This window comes from Neodiprion virginianus, chromosome 1 (genome assembly GCF_021901495.1).
Source record: "Neodiprion virginianus isolate iyNeoVirg1 chromosome 1, iyNeoVirg1.1, whole genome shotgun sequence".
Classification (NCBI taxonomy): Eukaryota; Metazoa; Arthropoda; class Insecta; order Hymenoptera; family Diprionidae; genus Neodiprion; species Neodiprion virginianus.
In genome coordinates this window covers 36,004,745-36,022,730 of record NC_060877.1, presented here as the reverse complement: position 1 = coordinate 36,022,730, position 17,986 = coordinate 36,004,745, and the positions used below count along the sequence as shown (strand labels likewise).

The window sequence follows — 17,986 nt, the reverse complement described above, 5'->3', positions numbered from 1 at the left end:
GAGCAGAGGGGTTGCAGGGGGGGTGATGATGATAAGGGGGGTTGAGCGAAGCAGAAGCAGCACGCTCGGGGAGATTCACCGCTGTCAAATTATCGCCGTGTGACTTGCAAGCTTTTGGAAATGCCACGTGGAAAACATTCTCAACGTTACTTTTCCCGGTCCACCCTTATTTACAAAATTATATACCTTCCCGTAGACACCTATGTGTACATAGCATTAAGCCTAACCTAATATTTCAAAAATCATTTTTTATCCTGCGAGAAGCGTGTCGTTGGGTTTCACGAATGTATAGGAATTCAAAATGGCGGATTCGGTTTTTAAAACCGATGGAAAACTCGCCAGTTTCACGGCAATCGATCGAGTGCGAAATATCAGTCCGTAATTTTGAATCTGTGAAAAGATTCAGGCGATTTCGGTGAAGTTACAGGATCGCGAAGCTATGTAATACGCTGCGAAGGAAACCGAACGAAGACTGTATAAAAACACGGTAAAGTCAAGCTGTGTAATATCGCGGTATTCTAATGGCCGGATTGGATGAATAGGCGACAAGTTTAGTTGGGTTATAGGTTAGGGGAACGGTGGAATCGGGACGGAATATACCGAGAGGGTCTACTGTAAGACCATGATTCACTGCTTATGGCATATCGGTGGGTTTGAATTAGTCAGAAGAAACGAGAATTCGAGCAACGAAGCGCGGGATCTAAAAATAACGTAACTGACTGTAAGGTGCATCTATCTATATCTTCTTAGTTCATGCATATTTAACCCTGGTTTGGAATTGCTTCCGTCGCTATACACCAGTTATCACAGTGACGTCGACGCGGTTGTTTCACCCCCTAACAGTAGGTATGAACGTCACTGGGAAATGATCTAGTGGACTTTCCACGAGGTTACATCCACGCCATGAATATCTGCTTTGCTTTCCGATGCTCTCTGCACAAATTCCGACGAATTCTCAAATAATTGCATTCGTTATTGTCGCTAGCACAGCCCAACTCTTCCGGCATTCGTTTTGGGTCAAGGGGACTCGACTGGTGTCATAGTTAACTTTGACTAATGATGGGGAAACTGATGTAGATTCAACGTACGCAATCACCTTGTGCACGATATTATTCACCAAACAAACCGAATTCTTTGTACCTCCCTGGAGGAAATTAAATCCGTGATAGATCGCTCGATCGAGGTTTTCTTTTGTTTGATGAGAACTGAAGAAATGGTCATTTCAAAAGAAAAATCATCAATTTCTTCTCGCAGCTTCGAACTCTCTGCAAAAGAAATCTCTGTCTCGGAAACATTGGTAATATTTATAAACGTTGGTATTTTTTTTTTTTTTCTTACGTATTGTTTCTGGAAAACAGTGATTTTTACTGTTGAGATTTTTCATCTCTTTTATCCGTTTATCGACTGTAAAAGGTTACGACGGTTATTCGATCATCTCTGGTAAAATTGGAACCAAATTGGCGAAACGATTTGCTAACAATTGCAGGACATTTGTTCGGCAAGTGATTGGATCAAATTTTCATTATATCTTCCGTTCCTTTCTTTGATAAAGTCTGCAGCAGAAAATTTAGTTCCTTTAGGTTTAATTATTTGTAGAAATAATTATACAACGTTAGTTTATCGAATCTATATTTTTCTCCTCATTTGTCGAGAGTTGAACTCGTTACGTACACTGCGATCGTCTTGTTAGCCCGTATAAAGCGATCGTTAAAACTTTCTTCTCTCCTACCAAGCGAAAACTATGCTATATTATAACCTAGATGTAATAATTGCTTTGTGAAAAAGGTAATTGCGTAACCTACATAGATCAAAAAGTCTGAATCTTGACTTGTTAATTGACTGTACTTGAACATTTCAAACTATACGATTCTTGTGTAAGAATCAAACACTTTTCAGATTCACGTACAGTGATTTTTCTCGGTTACGCCATTTTCGTAAGTTTTTTTTAAATACAATTCTCGTACAGCCAATTTTTTTTTTTTTTTTTTAAATCTCTTCAACCAGGCATCGCGGAGCTTGACGTGTAAAAACAAACAGATTCGTTCTACAATCGTTGGAGAATTTTTAAATCAGCTTTCCCTGTGAATTATATACCTATGGTAGTATATGCTGTTTATTGTGTAATATGATACATAATTATATACAGCAAAGTATATAATATACGAAAAGACTGTACGCGAAGCTGCAACGTCGTTATCGCGTGGTTGGCATGCGGTAGGTAATGTTTCTTCTTCGTAATGAACCCATGCCAACAACCTACAGTAGCAAGTCTCTCTTCGTTGAATCATCCTGCAGAGCATCCGGTGCGCGAAAGCTTCATTTTCCATTATCTATTTCTTCTCGCCGTCGTAGGTTTTTTGTTTGTTGCTTTCTCTCTCTTTCTTTTTTTTTTTTTTTTCTTAAATTTCATTCTTATTTCCCCATTTTCTCTCATTACTCGTTATTTCACCGTCCTGAAAACGTTCCGTTCCCTCGTACAGCATGTTCATCTTACCTCGCGATATGCTAACAAGGAGGAAAATTGGTCTTCCTCATTATTTCGTTTTACTCTTGACCTCCTTCACTGATGAGATCTGAAAAAATAACTTTTATTAACCCGTTATACCGTCCCTGTATAACTTGGACACTCAACGACGTCCAGGAAATTGAGTGGCTCTTATCCCTTCTTCTCGTTACCGTACTACCCTCTACGCTACAACCTCTCCACGAATGGTCGGCGTAAAATCTTTTATTGTGAAATTATGTGCGAGGCCCTACTGCGGAAGGTCGAAATGGGTCAGCTGGGTGTGGTGTACCAATTCACAAACCGTCCAAGCTCAGACCTCCAGGTAAAGAACCCTGTAAACTAATTCACGTTCACGATAGGTAAAGCAAAGCGAGTTGAACGGTGCGCCCCGCATGATTAAAACAGTTTTCGCTTCTTGACGATTTCGAAACGTTTAATATAATAGAACACATTGCGAAACTTGGGTGTGAAGGTTATACGAAATTTCTACGCCTTGTTCCAGGTTAGTAAGGATGATGGTGGGCGGTGTGCCGAGCGGCAAAATGCGACGGGCCCTGATGGTCCTCATCCTGGTTATGGGGGTCCTTTTCATAGCGATGTACGCCCGGACGCCTCCGATTGTATCACTTCAGCCTTTCACTGCCAGAAGGTAAGAATCTGCGTAATATCAAGGATCGAAAGGCATCCTCACGACATTACATTACATTCATGGGAAGATCAGAGATACATGATTTGTTTCGTTCTAAAAAGATCACCATGCACGTATGCGATGATTGTTTAGCGGTTTGGGATTTGGTATCAGGTGCCGCAGGTTAATTTAACGCGGTGATCGGTTTAATTGTCCGCGTAATTTCAAACATGTTTCGCCAGTTATATAGTCGAGCATTATAAATGTTATGTACGCTTAATGACGTCGTATAATGTTCGCTTTACTTCGTGGATTTGGCTGTATATATATATACGTTTGTGTGAAGTGTAACTTGTGCGTATAATAACGGGTGTCAGATCTCCGGCCAATTGAAATGCGTAAGACGGACTCGCGAAATGTGCAGTTATTGAATCGTTTTTTTTTTTTTTTTGTTCTTCTCTCTCTCATCATGCCAGTAGTTGAAAATTCAAGATGTTTCTATTGAATTAATCTCGACTAAATTGCTTTATTAACTTGAGATGAATGCGTGCTTACCCAGGAGTACATGGCATGTTAGTTCGTAACATTCTCATTGTTATTCGTAATTTTATTGTGATAGTTGTAATTAAAAAAATTATAAACACAAGGATCATCAAGGGGTCATCTAACTCTTTGCAAGTCGTAGAATACTTTTCTATTTTTGCATCCTTTGTAAAATAACTGCATTTCGGTCTTAAGCAATGGTGTGCAACCGAATAATCTACCAAATTGATTACCGATAAGGACTATGTATTATAATCATAAAAAAAGATTTGTTCTCCTAACAAAAGTCGGAATTGTGGCTTTCACTCTCTGTGTTTTATTTTGCTAGGACGAGTTGACAAGTTCGTGAAGCATTACTTTTTACAAAATTTTCACTCTCGTTATGTACTGAGAATTTTAATTCTTGTTGAGTATGGTGCGAATGACTCCGTCAAACCCGCTCGAATAAAATGACAGTTTGATGTCCCGTTGATATGATTCAAATACAGAAAGTAAAAAATTATATGGATATATATATACATATATATATATATTCCAGTAGTTGAAACCTTGATGAAATAAACAACTTTCATTGATCAAATGTAAATATCCTGAAGATATAGTAATGAATTACAGTCTGAAGCAGTTGCAACATTTGGTGACTTTCATGGGCAACAACCATACTTCCGAAAGTCCGGAAACGAAGCTATATGAATATTCGGAAATACATAGGTAATCAGTTCGACAATTGACAAGCTAGAAAACGTAAAATTCTATCATTTATCAAAACTTTCAGAAACAATTCCACTATGACGTATTTATGTGTACATGTGTAGTTTATTATTAATTCGTTCTTCCTTTTTCACATTGAAAATTTTCACGAAACTTTTTGCATTGCTTATTCGTCTTGTGCTAATTACTCGAACATCTTTTTCTAGATTTTCTAGATTCATCCCAATTTACTGAAATATTACGGAATCATTGATTTATACAGAGTTTTCTGAAACAGAATAAAAACAAAAAGAAACGAGAAAGAACTGTGGTGGTGGAAATGTGGTCAGAAATCATTCCTCTGGTTGTGAAATCAGGATTGTTTACGTTTAGATTAAAGTTAAATATAATAGCTATAAGCGATCTCAATATTTAGAATAATTTATATATCTCGATATGTATCCGTATGCAATATTGATCATTCAAGGCGCATTATGTTTTTTTGCTAGCTGTATTTTCATGATAACTTCATGTATATGTTTCAAATATGCTATATGTTATGTATGTACATTGTATCGCAGACAAGATTTCAAGCCATCCTGCAATGCTTACATTTTGCAAGCAATGGAAATTGCCCCTTTTATTCAATAATGATCCTTGATAAATGAGAAAACATCTCTGACGTAAATTACGTCTATAATTTATCCTTCTGAAATCCATGCTAAGTCGCTTTGATTGAATTGCAGTATTTTGTGTCATGTGTCTCACATCGTCATATCTATGTAAGATTTATATTCTGCTGCAGTATGATTTTAATAAAGAGTACAAAACTACAAGCGAGTTTTTTATGAAAGCGTTGTCTTGTAGGTACTGTATTATGTATATGTATAGTTGAATTTTATTCACTCAGAATTGCGAGGAAAATTGGGTAGCAAAATTGACCTATTTCTAGAATTTAATGTCTCTCACAGAAAAGATACGCAGGAAAGATCAGCAGCAAAAAAAATGACGAAACAGAGACTTTCGTTTTTTGGCTCTAACTTTTGATGCGTTGATCGCAGCGTATTGGAACTGCGCCCAATCGATTTCTCTCGAAAAATTACGTCAGAATAGTGCCACAATGAACTCATTTCAGCACTTTTCAAAATCGCGAAAATTTTCGTCAAAAAAGGAAAGGGGTTAGCCTTACTTTTTTTTTGGGCAAAAAATCTTTCATCCCAGAATCGATCTGTATGACCCTCTCTCGACTAATTGGACCCCCAGGAACGCAGAAAACGCACCAGAAAGAGCGTACGACCAAGGGCAGAAAAGATACGCAGGAAAGATCAGCAGCAAAAAAAATGACGAAACAGAGACTTTCGTTTTTTGGCTCTAACTTTTGATGCGTTGATCGCAGCGTATTGGAACTGCGCCCAATCGATTTCTCTCGAAAAATTACGTCAGAATAGTGCCACAAAGAACTTATTTCAGCACTTTTCAAAATCGCGAAAATTTTCGTCAAAAAAGGAAAGGGGTTAGCCTTACTTTTTTTTTGGGCAAAAAATCTTTCATCCCAGAATCGATCTGTATGACCCTCTCTCGACTAATTGGACCCCCAGGAACGCAGAAAACGCACCAGAAAGAGCGTACGACCAAGGGCAGAAAAGATACGCAGGAAAGATCAGCAGCAAAAAAAATGACGAAACAGAGACTTTCGTTTTTTGGCTCTAACTTTTGATACGTTGATCGCATCTTGTTCGGACTGCGCCCAATCGATTTCTCTCGAAAAATTACGTCGGAATAGTGCCACAAAGAACTTATTTCAGCACTTTTCAAAATCGCGAAAATTTTCGTCAAAAAAGGAAAGGGGTTAGCCTTACTTTTTTTTTGGGCAAAAAATCTTTCATCCCAGAATCGATCTGTGTGACCCTCTCTCGACTAATTGGACCCCCAGGAACGCAGAAAACGCACCAGAAAGAGCGTACGACCAAGGGCAGAAAAGATACGCAGGAAAGATCAGCAGCAAAAAAAATGACGAAACAGAGACTTTCGTTTTTTGGCTCTAACTTTTGATGCGTTGATCGCAGCGTATTGGAACTGCGCCCAATCGATTTCTCTCGAAAAATTACGTCAGAATAGTGCCACAAAGAACTTATTTCAGCACTTTTCAAAATCGCGAAAATTTTCGTCAAAAAAGGAAAGGGGTTAGCCTTACTTTTTTTTTGGGCAAAAAATCTTTCATCCCAGAATCGATCTGTATGACCCTCTCTCGACTAATTGGACCCCCAGGAACGCAGAAAACGCACCAGAAAGAGCGTACGACCAAGGGCAGAAAAGATACGCAGGAAAGATCAGCAGCAAAAAAAATGACGAAACAGAGACTTTCGTTTTTTGGCTCTAACTTTTGATACGTTGATCGCATCTTGTTCGGACTGCGCCCAATCGATTTCTCTCGAAAAATTACGTCGGAATAGTGCCACAAAGAACTTATTTCAGCACTTTTCAAAATCGCGAAAATTTTCGTCAAAAAAGGAAAGGGGTTAGCCTTACTTTTTTTTTGGGCAAAAAATCTTTCATCCCAGAATCGATCTGTGTGACCCTCTCTCGACTAATTGGACCCCCAGGAACGCAGAAAACGCACCAGAAAGAGCGTACGACCAAGGGCAGAAAAGATACGCAGGAAAGATCAGCAGCAAAAAAAATGACGAAACAGAGACTTTCGTTTTTTGGCTCTAACTTTTGATGCGTTGATCGCATCTTGTTCGGACTGCACCCAATCGATTTCTCTCGAAAAATTACGTCGGAATAGTGCCACAAAGAACTTATTTCAGCACTTTTCAAAATCGCGAAAATTTTCGTCAAAAAAGGAAAGGGGTTAGCCTTACTTTTTTATTGGGCAAAAAATCTTTCATCCCAGAATCGATCTGTATGACCCTCTCTCGACTAATTGGACCCCCAGGAACGCAGAAAACGCACCAGAAAGAGCGTACGACCAAGGGCAGAAAAGATACGCAGGAAAGATCAGCAGCAAAAAAAATGACGAAACAGAGACTTTCGTTTTTTGGCTCTAACTTTTGATACGTTGATCGCATCTTGTTCGGACTGCGCCCAATCGATTTCTCTCGAAAAATTACGTCGGAATAGTGCCACAAAGAACTTATTTCAGCACTTTTCAAAATCGCGAAAATTTTCGTCAAAAAAGGAAAGGGGTTAGCCTTACTTTTTTTTTGGGCAAAAAATCTTTCATCCCAGAATCGATCTGTGTGACCCTCTCTCGACTAATTGGACCCCCAGGAACGCAGAAAACGCACCAGAAAGAGCGTACGACCAAGGGCAGAAAAGATACGCAGGAAAGATCAGCAGCAAAAAAAATGACGAAACAGAGACTTTCGTTTTTTGGCTCTAACTTTTGATGCGTTGATCGCAGCGTATTGGAACTGCGCCCAATCGATTTCTCTCGAAAAATTACGTCAGAATAGTGCCACAATGAACTCATTTCAGCACTTTTCAAAATCGCGAAAATTTTCGTCAAAAAAGGAAAGGGGTTAGCCTTACTTTTTTTTTGGGCAAAAAATCTTTCATCCCAGAATCGATCTGTATGACCCTCTCTCGACTAATTGGACCCCCAGGAACGCAGAAAACGCACCAGAACGAGCGTACGACCAAGGGCAGAAAAGATACGCAGCAAAGATCAGCAGCAAAAAAAATGACGAAACAGAGACTTTCGTTTTTTGGCTCTAACTTTTGATACGTTGATCGCAGCGTATTGGAACTGCGCCCAATCGATTTCTCTCGAAAAATTACGTCAGAATAGTGCCACAATGAACTCATTTCAGCACTTTTCAAAATCGCGAAAATTTTCGTCAAAAAAGGAAAGGGGTTAGCCTTACTTTTTTTTTGGGCAAAAAATCTTTCATCCCAGAATCGATCTGTATGACCCTCTCTCGACTAAATGGACCCCCAGGAACGCAGAAAACGCACCAGAAAGAGCGTACGACCAAGGGCAGAAAAGATACGCAGGAAAGATCAGCAGCAAAAAAAATGACGAAACAGAGACTTTCGTTTTTTGGCTCTAACTTTTGATGCGTTGATCGCAGCGTATTGGAACTGCGCCCAATCGATTTCTCTCGAAAAATTGCGTCAGAATAGTGCCACAAAGATCTTATTTCAGCACTTTTCAAAATCGCGAAAATTTTCGTCAAAAAAGGAAAGGGGTTAGCCTTACTTTTTTTTTGGGCAAAAAAATCTTTCATCCCAGAATCGATCTGTATGACCCTCTCTCGACTAATTGGACCCCCAGGAACGCAGAAAACGCACCAGAACGAGCGTACGACCAAGGGCAGAAAAGATACGCAGCAAAGATCAGCAGCAAAAAAAATGACGAAACAGAGACTTTCGTTTTTTGGCTCTAACTTTTGATACGTTGATCGCATCTTGTTCGGACTGCGCCCAATCGATTTCTCTCGAAAAATTACGTCGGAATAGTGCCACAAAGAACTTATTTCAGCACTTTTCAAAATCGCGAAAATTTTCGTCAAAAAAGGAAAGGGGTTAGCCTTACTTTTTTTTTGGGCAAAAAATCTTTCATCCCAGAATCGATCTGTATGACCCTCTCTCGACTAATTGGACCCCCAGGAACGCAGAAAACGCACCAGAAAGAGCGTACGACCAAGGGCAGAAAAGATACGCAGGAAAGATCAGCAGCAAAAAAAATGACGAAACAGAGACTTTCGTTTTTTGGCTCTAACTTTTGATACGTTGATCGCATCTTGTTCGGACTGCGCCCAATCGATTTCACTCGAAAAATTACGTCAGAATAGTGCCACAAAGAACTTATTTCAGCACTTTTCAAAATCGCGAAAATTTTCGTCAAAAAAGGAAAGGGGTTAGCCTTACTTTTTTTTTGGGCAAAAAATCTTTCATCCCAGAATCGATCTGTATGACCCTCTCTCGACTAATTGGACCCCCAGGAACGCAGAAAACGCACCAGAAAGAGCGTACGACCAAGGGCAGAAAAGATACGCAGGAAAGATCAGCAGCAAAAAAAATGACGAAACAGAGACTTTCGTTTTTTGGCTCTAACTTTTGATGCGTTGATCGCATCTTGTTCGGACTGCGCCCAATCGATTTCCCTCGAAAAATTACGTCGGAATAGTGCCACAAAGAACTTATTTCAGCACTTTTCAAAATCGCGAAAATTTTCGTCAAAAAAGGAAAGGGGTTAGCCTTACTTTTTTTTTGGGCAAAAAATCTTTCATCCCAGAATCGATCTGTATGACCCTCTCTCGACTAATTGGACCCCCAGGAACGCAGAAAACGCACCAGAAAGAGCGTACGACCAAGGGCAGAAAAGATACGCAGGAAAGATCAGCAGCAAAAAAAATGACGAAACAGAGACTTTCGTTTTTTGGCTCTAACTTTTGATGCGTTGATCGCAGCGTATTGGAACTGCGCCCAATCGATTTCTCTCGAAAAATTGCGTCAGAATAGTGCCACAAAGATCTTATTTCAGCACTTTTCAAAATCGCGAAAATTTTCGTCAAAAAAGGAAAGGGGTTAGCCTTACTTTTTTTTTGGGCAAAAAATCTTTCATCCCAGAATCGATCTGTATGACCCTCTCTCGACTAATTGGACCCCCAGGAACGCAGAAAACGCACCAGAACGAGCGTACGACCAAGGGCAGAAAAGATACGCAGCAAAGATCAGCAGCAAAAAAAATGACGAAACAGAGACTTTCGTTTTTTGGCTCTAACTTTTGATACGTTGATCGCATCTTGTTCGGACTGCGCCCAATCGATTTCTCTCGAAAAATTACGTCGGAATAGTGCCACAAAGAACTTATTTCAGCACTTTTCAAAATCGCGAAAATTTTCGTCAAAAAAGGAAAGGGGTTAGCCTTACTTTTTTTTTGGGCAAAAAATCTTTCATCCCAGAATCGATCTGTATGACCCTCTCTCGACTAATTGGACCCCCAGGAACGCAGAAAACGCACCAGAAAGAGCGTACGACCAAGGGCAGAAAAGATACGCAGGAAAGATCAGCAGCAAAAAAAATGACGAAACAGAGACTTTCGTTTTTTGGCTCTAACTTTTGATGCGTTGATCGCAGCGTATTGGAACTGCGCCCAATCGATTTCTCTCGAAAAATTGCGTCAGAATAGTGCCACAAAGATCTTATTTCAGCACTTTTCAAAATCGCGAAAATTTTCGTCAAAAAAGGAAAGGGGTTAGCCTTACTTTTTTTTTGGGCAAAAAATCTTTCATCCCAGAATCGATCTGTATGACCCTCTCTCGACTAATTGGACCCCCAGGAACGCAGAAAACGCACCAGAACGAGCGTACGACCAAGGGCAGAAAAGATACGCAGCAAAGATCAGCAGCAAAAAAAATGACGAAACAGAGACTTTCGTTTTTTGGCTCTAACTTTTGATACGTTGATCGCATCTTGTTCGGACTGCGCCCAATCGATTTCTCTCGAAAAATTACGTCGGAATAGTGCCACAAAGAACTTATTTCAGCACTTTTCAAAATCGCGAAAATTTTCGTCAAAAAAGGAAAGGGGTTAGCCTTACTTTTTTTTTGGGCAAAAAATCTTTCATCCCAGAATCGATCTGTATGACCCTCTCTCGACTAATTGGACCCCCAGGAACGCAGAAAACGCACCAGAAAGAGCGTACGACCAAGGGCAGAAAAGATACGCAGGAAAGATCAGCAGCAAAAAAAATGACGAAACAGAGACTTTCGTTTTTTGGCTCTAACTTTTGATGCGTTGATCGCAGCGTATTGGAACTGCGCCCAATCGATTTCTCTCGAAAAATTACGTCGGAATAGTGCCACAAAGAACTCATTTCAGCACTTTTCAAAATCGCGAAAATTTTCGTCAAAAAAGGAAAGGGGTTAGCCTTACTTTTTTTTTGGGCAAAAAATCTTTCATCCCAGAATCGATCTGTATGACCCTCTCTCGACTAATTGGGCCCCCAGGAACGCAGAAAACGCACCAGAAAGAGCGTACGACCAAGGGCAGAAAAGATACGCAGGAAAGATCAGCAGCAAAAAAAATGACGAAACAGAGACTTTCGTTTTTTGGCTCTAACTTTTGATACGTTGATCGCATCTTGTTCGGACTGCGCCCAATCGATTTCTCTCGAAAAATTACGTCAGAATAGTGCCACAATGAACTCATTTCAGCACTTTTCAAAATCGCGAAAATTTTCGTCAAAAAAGGAAAGGGGTTAGCCTTACTTTTTTTTTGGGCAAAAAATCTTTCATCCCAGAATCGATCTGTATGACCCTCTCTCGACTAATTGGACCCCCAGGAACGCAGAAAACGCACCAGAAAGAGCGTACGACCAAGGGCAGAAAAGATACGCAGGAAAGATCAGCAGCAAAAAAAATGACGAAACAGAGACTTTCGTTTTTTGGCTCTAACTTTTGATGCGTTGATCGCAGCGTATTGGAACTGCGCCCAATCGATTTCTCTCGAAAAATTACGTCAGAATAGTGCCCCAAAGATCTTATTTCAGCACTTTTCAAAATTGCGAAAATTTTCGTCAAAAAAGGAAAGGGGTTAGCCTTACTTTTTTTTTGGGCAGAAAATCTTTCATCCCAGAATCGATCTGTATGACCCTCTCTCGACTAATTGGACCCCCAGGAACGCAGAAAACGCACCAGAAAGAGCGTACGACCAAGGGCAGAAAAGATACGCAGGAAAGATCAGCAGCAAAAAAAATGACGAAACAGAGACTTTCGTTTTTTGGCTCTAACTTTTGATGCGTTGATCGCATCATGTTCGGACAGCGCCCAATCGATTTCTCTCGAGAAATTACGTCGGAATAGTGCCACAAAGAATTTATTCCAGCACTTTTCAAAATCCCGAAAATTTTCGCCAAAAATGCAAAGCTCTAAAATTCCTTCATCACTCGATATTCTTCAACATTTTTAAAACATTCATAAATGCTTTCCCGATTTGCTGAAGGTATAAATAGTTTTCCTTTGAGAACGTATGTACAAATTCACCGAAATGATGTCTCACGACTCGCCTTATCAGGTTCGTAAAAGTCAGAAAAAATTCAAGCAGTTCTAATGAGATCACCAGAAGCCATTGCCGCAGAATCGAACGTTTATACAGAAAGAAGTTCATTCTCAGAACAGATATAAAGCCAGAATTAATTTCGCTAATTTTTCCTCGCAATTAATCCGGTAGAAAAGACTTTTTGGTATTCTGAGTCGCCCGCTGTTTGGTACCCTGGGTAAACTGAACTTCTGTCCTCTTTGTTCAATAGGAATTTCCAGAGTCCTTGGTCCTGGGGCTGCGTCGCGGGTCGCTGCGAAAGAAGAGCTGTACGATCCTCAAGGACTTCGCTGGCAACTTGCACAGCCCTCTGCGGGGGTAATGAACGCTTAATTTGGCCCCGACCTACGGGCGACGTTTTCCTCGGGGAAAATAGCGTCACATTCCATCTTCAACAAATATCGCTGGTTACCGTAAACACCAGCGATCAGGAGGTCAAGAATCTTTTGGAACACGCCAAGGACGTATTTTTAGGTAAACCCCACACCCCAGAACTTTGGAGACCATGGAAATGTCAGTGGTCATCAGAGTTCAGTTTTCACATCATCCCTGGACGCGTGTAATCAATCATCAAGGAACATTCATCTTACCGTAGAATATTTTCAGGTAACATTAGGAGTATGATAAAAGTCCAGAATGCCAAGGCAAGGTCCAGTATCGATAGTTTCGTTATATATCTATCAGCGGGTGACGTTCTGGGCACGAGGCAAACTCTGACCACCGATGAATCTTACAACATTCAAGTCACCCTCAAGGGTAAACTCCTGGAGGCCAAGATCACCGGGAAAACTTATTACGGCGTTCGCCACGGCCTCGAGACCCTAAGTCAGATGATTTGGTGGGACGAGGCGGCCGGCCGAAACGGAATACTGAGGGCGATATCATCCGCTTCTATCCGAGACAAACCGACGTTCGGCTATCGGGGGCTGCTTATAGACACGGGTAGACAATTTTTCGCTATCGAAGAACTGAAAAGAGTCGTCGACGGGATGGCCGCCTCCAAGCTCAACACCTTTCACTGGCACTTGTCGGATTCTCAAAGCTTTCCTTACGACTCTCCACAGTTTCCGGAAATGGCCAGGTGGGGTGCCTTCAGTGGGGATCAAGTTTATTCTCCCGAGGACGTTAAGGACCTCGTGGATTACGCTAAAGTACGGGGCATTCGCGTCTTAATCGAAATCGACGCACCCGCTCATGCCGGCGCCGGATGGCAATGGGGTGAGGTTTTTTCTTTCATCCGTCCGGCTCGTTGGATAAAGTCAAGCTTGCAAGCTGCAACGGCCGTTGAAGTGAAAATTAAACTAATTCTTGTATAAACTTGTCCATCATTCTTTGTCATCGTCTTTCAGGCGCAGAGAACGGTTTTGGAGAACTGGCGCTTTGCGTTGACCAGCAACCGTGGTCGGCATACTGCGGTGAACCAAACTGTGGTCAACTTAATCCGTTCAATGAACATTCTTATAAAATCCTCGAAGGACTCTACAGAGAACTTTTGGACATCACCGAACTTCGTGATATTATTCACATCGGTGGTGACGAAGTGAACTTGGAATGTTGGGCCCAGTACAATAACATTACCATGGCAATGCAGGCACAGAATATAACAGATCTTCATGCCTTATGGGGTGATTTCGAAACGAAAGCACTCCACAGAGTATTCAGAGCCAATCACAACCACGTTCCGAAAGCTGTCGTTGTGTGGAGTTCGCCTCTTACCAAACGGCCGTACATCAACACGTACTTCAATCCCCAGGTAAGAAACTCGTCCAGCTCCCTAGCCCATGTATTTAAATGTCCAAAAATGATCGCACATTGTATCGTTGAATACTTTTATTCGAATAAATCTTTTCAGTTACACGTAATTCAATCTTGGGGCGGCAGTAACTGGCCGGAAACTCCAGAGCTCCTGGAGGACGGTTTCCGGGTAATAATTTCGCACGTAGACGCGTGGTATTTGGATTGCGGATTTGGCAGATGGCGAGAAACGGGGGAAGCGGCTTGCGGCGAATATCGAATCTGGCAAACTGTCTATAATCACAGGCCTTGGAAAGATTATAGCCAGAAAGAGGTTTCTCTCATTCTTGGTGGCGAAGCCGCGCTTTGGTCCGAGCAAGTGGGACGAGCGTCATTAGGGCCCCGATTATGGCCGAGGGCCTCAGCTTTTGCAGAAAGATTATGGTTTGTAGAAAGAATTGTATTATTTTCCTCTCCTTCATACTCGCAGAGTAAGATAAAATACCGTTTACCTTATTTTCAGGACTGACTCTTTGTCGAACGGTTATACGATCGAAGAGAACGTCTACACGAGGCTTGCGGCGCACAGAGAACTCCTTCGCAGTCGAGGACTTCACACTGAGCCAATGTGGCCGCAGTGGTGCTCGGAAAATCCTGGTAAATGCCTTTGACCAGTCTTTGGCAGCAGCGGTATGAAAGGAGGAGTACTAGTTTAAAAGAACAGGTACATGGATCCTTGACAGGGCTTAGTGTAATGGATATCCTCCGCGATATAAATTTTTGATAATCTCTGCGGCGGCATGCGAATATTATATTCAATATTTATTATAAACAAATAGATATATATATATATGAAGATATATATACATAAATATATATGCACTAAAATTTTTACAAGATTTTTGATTAAGTTAATTGACTATGAAAGGTATTCTTTCTCGTCAAGATAAGTAGCGACGTAATATCGACTGTTACATTTAATGCCTTTGAAAATTCAAAGTTAGTCCACAGGGACTCAAAGTTTTGAATTGAACCTCGTTCATATTCAATAATATGTATATTATATATTGTATAATAGTAGAACTACTAATAATGTTATGACAGATTTAAAGTATCTGTCTTATAATTGTATAATTTGATAAAAACACAGAATAATATTGCTGCTCGAGGGTAATGAACACGAAAGAGATTGAAAAAATAATAACAAAAAACACTTACATACATACATGACAGGCAGCAAGATGTTTATTGACAGGACCTATGCTTTTCATATTATTGTGTTCCCGCCCCTTTCTCATGCAAACTTTGCACTACCTGATGTAATGCTGCATCTTTCTTTTAATTATTTACTGTCAGATCGTCCAATATTTCATATATTATGTAATGTACGTCATGATTTTTTTTCCTGAAAAATACTTCTTCATTTAATGCTTGTGAAAAAGTGATATCCTCAGAGAACTTGACCACTCCCTAGTTTTTGATCATATAACTCATGTCGAAATTATGGTAACGAGTTGATACGTACCTGAGTATCCTGTACAATGTAAAACTCATACCATCCGAGCTCCTACTGCTTAACCTCCCTTGATGTACACATCAAAATCTATAACAAGCAAAAAACTTCTTTCTCTGCTGTATCGCTCGCTTTACCAACAGGTATTTCACTTGATTTGGTTTATTCGTAGACGATACACGGAGTAATGATTGTAATCGAAGGCATTTAGTGGTATTCGAGCATCAAGTGTCTTATTTCTTGATCACTCGAGATATGAGGTAGAATTGAAAAAAAGTGTACTGGGCATTTGTCACCCTGGATATGAAGTGAGACTGAGACGAAGGGAGAACGGATTTTCATGACATGAGCTTTCTGTGATGATAAAGATAAAAATTTACCAACATCTTTTTTGAGCGGTAAAAACTTTGCAATACTGTTGAATGAATCGGAACAACGGGATAGTAATACTCTGACATTATGGCGAAGCCTTAATATTGATAATCGTAAATGTACAGTATACACAGAAATTTATTATATAAAAATGTCGAAACCTCCATTTCACTAGATAGGTAAATCGACATTCTTATATGTTATAGATAAAGTTGACTTCTCATCTGCAAGTGCTTACAAATACATGCTCGTAGAATGTTAGGAATATTTAGGCCCTGTACTTGTGCTATTTGTTTAGGTAAACATTCACCTAATTCCCTCATAATATTGCATATTTCTGAAGTTACGATTGCTATGAGTATTGGTATGTGTATGTCAGCTACATTTATATCGAACATTCCATAATAAATTAATAGTTATAATAATTTGACAACTCGCATTAAAAATTATATTCAGAGGTAGAATTCATTTTGGCTGATCGGTAATACACAGTGGTCAAGTGTTCCTAACAATACTGATAAAACGAATTTACTACCACTAGTTTTCATTACAGGGTGCAAAAATCAGTGTGACGAGACTTTAGGATCAGTTTCTGAAATCCAAAGAACTTTTCTTTTTCTTTGATGGTTGGAATAAATTTTTTTACCTGTTAAATTCGAGAATCATTAATTAGGTACAGAATGGTCTGCACGAGGTGACATTGTAAACTTGCATTGATCATCGATCAGGTATCCATAGACCATTCATTCACTAAATATAAATATTCGAAGCTTCGATCTTGTTAATTAATAACTCTATGTACTTGCACACAAAGAAGCCAAACTGTACTAAAATGTCGTCAGTTTATCGGAAACAATAGCATTGAGACACCTTGAAAACGTTAGGTAATGGGATAATTTTCGCAAAAAAAGAAGAGAAATAAGTACCAGAGACGCTGGTTAGAGTTCGTTAATCACAGTTTATAATTATGTAACCCTTACAATTATAACAGTTGTGGTTATCGAGAATGGACCATCCTAACAATAATGTACAGTATTCTGATAGATACCCCAATTTCTATTGTAAAGATAGAAAATTCGTTTCACCATAGGTTTATTATGAAGTCTGCACGCCGTATAATTGTAAGGAAATAATTCTGTCGGGATATCCGTTATACATAAATTTCAGTTTAATTTGACAGAAACTATAATTTTGTTGTGTCTTTTAATATGGAATTCCTGAATATCTATAGCAGTTGGATTTACAACTTATAATTATGCAAAATTATTGTGTGATGTTTATTTTAGAGGTATTATTATGGATTGTGAGTGATTTTTGTACACATTAAAGTATTAAAACCACATGTATAGGTAATGAACGAGTTTTATTATTGGGGTATTGATGTGTGGCACGAAATGCTGCTGGAATAAAACCAATCAGTACATGAAAAAGATATTCTTCTGACAAAGTTCGGAGCATTCACCTGAAAATATTAATTTACGAATATATTGAATGTCCAAATTTTTCTGAATATCGGCCATGCGTTTAGTTTTACTTCCATATAATAAGGTTCAACAAGCTTGCTATTGAATCGTAGATTAAATACGAAATTGTCCAAATAATTATTGTATGTACATAAATAAGTAATAATTCAGTACTTACCGATATTTACTAATATCAAAGGTTGTAAGGAATATAGTCAGTTATTAATGGCCTTGGCGCAATTAGGTGCGGATATACATCATGCGATTAATTGCAATCAATGCAACTCGAGTTTTTTTTTTTTGTTTACTTTTAAAATTGTTTGCATCTGAATTTTCGTATATATAAAATGATTTGTTAAATTCTATCTTATATACTCATACACGTATAATATTTATACTTACTATATTTATAAATGTTTGAAAATGTAAATAAAAAATATGAATGATGACACTGATATTATGAAATTCTCATTATTTCTCCACATTAT

General features: G+C 39.5%; 1 protein-coding gene across 5 annotated transcripts in view; it reads left to right on the top strand.

The window, feature by feature from the left end:
- The window catches only part of LOC124305780 (probable beta-hexosaminidase fdl), a 65,229-nt gene extending 47,276 nt beyond the window's left edge, over window positions 1-17,953 (top strand). For 2 of the 5 annotated variants that reach the window (XM_046765609.1, XM_046765620.1), the window contains 7 exons: window positions 3,009-3,155; window positions 4,293-4,388; window positions 12,628-12,890; window positions 13,023-13,634; window positions 13,766-14,169; window positions 14,269-14,594; window positions 14,674-17,953. In XM_046765609.1, the coding sequence (XP_046621565.1) occupies window positions 3,009-3,155; window positions 4,293-4,388; window positions 12,628-12,890; window positions 13,023-13,634; window positions 13,766-14,169; window positions 14,269-14,594; window positions 14,674-14,821 (1,996 nt within the window). In that variant the 3' untranslated portion in view covers window positions 14,822-17,953. Of the gene's footprint in view, window positions 1-2,694; window positions 2,829-3,008; window positions 3,156-4,292; window positions 4,389-12,627; window positions 12,891-13,022; window positions 13,635-13,765; window positions 14,170-14,268; window positions 14,595-14,673 lie in introns of those variants that run through there. The other 3 variants (XM_046765589.1, XM_046765579.1, XM_046765598.1) reach the window with 3 other exon arrangements.
- Window positions 17,954-17,986: the final 33 nt, after the last annotated feature.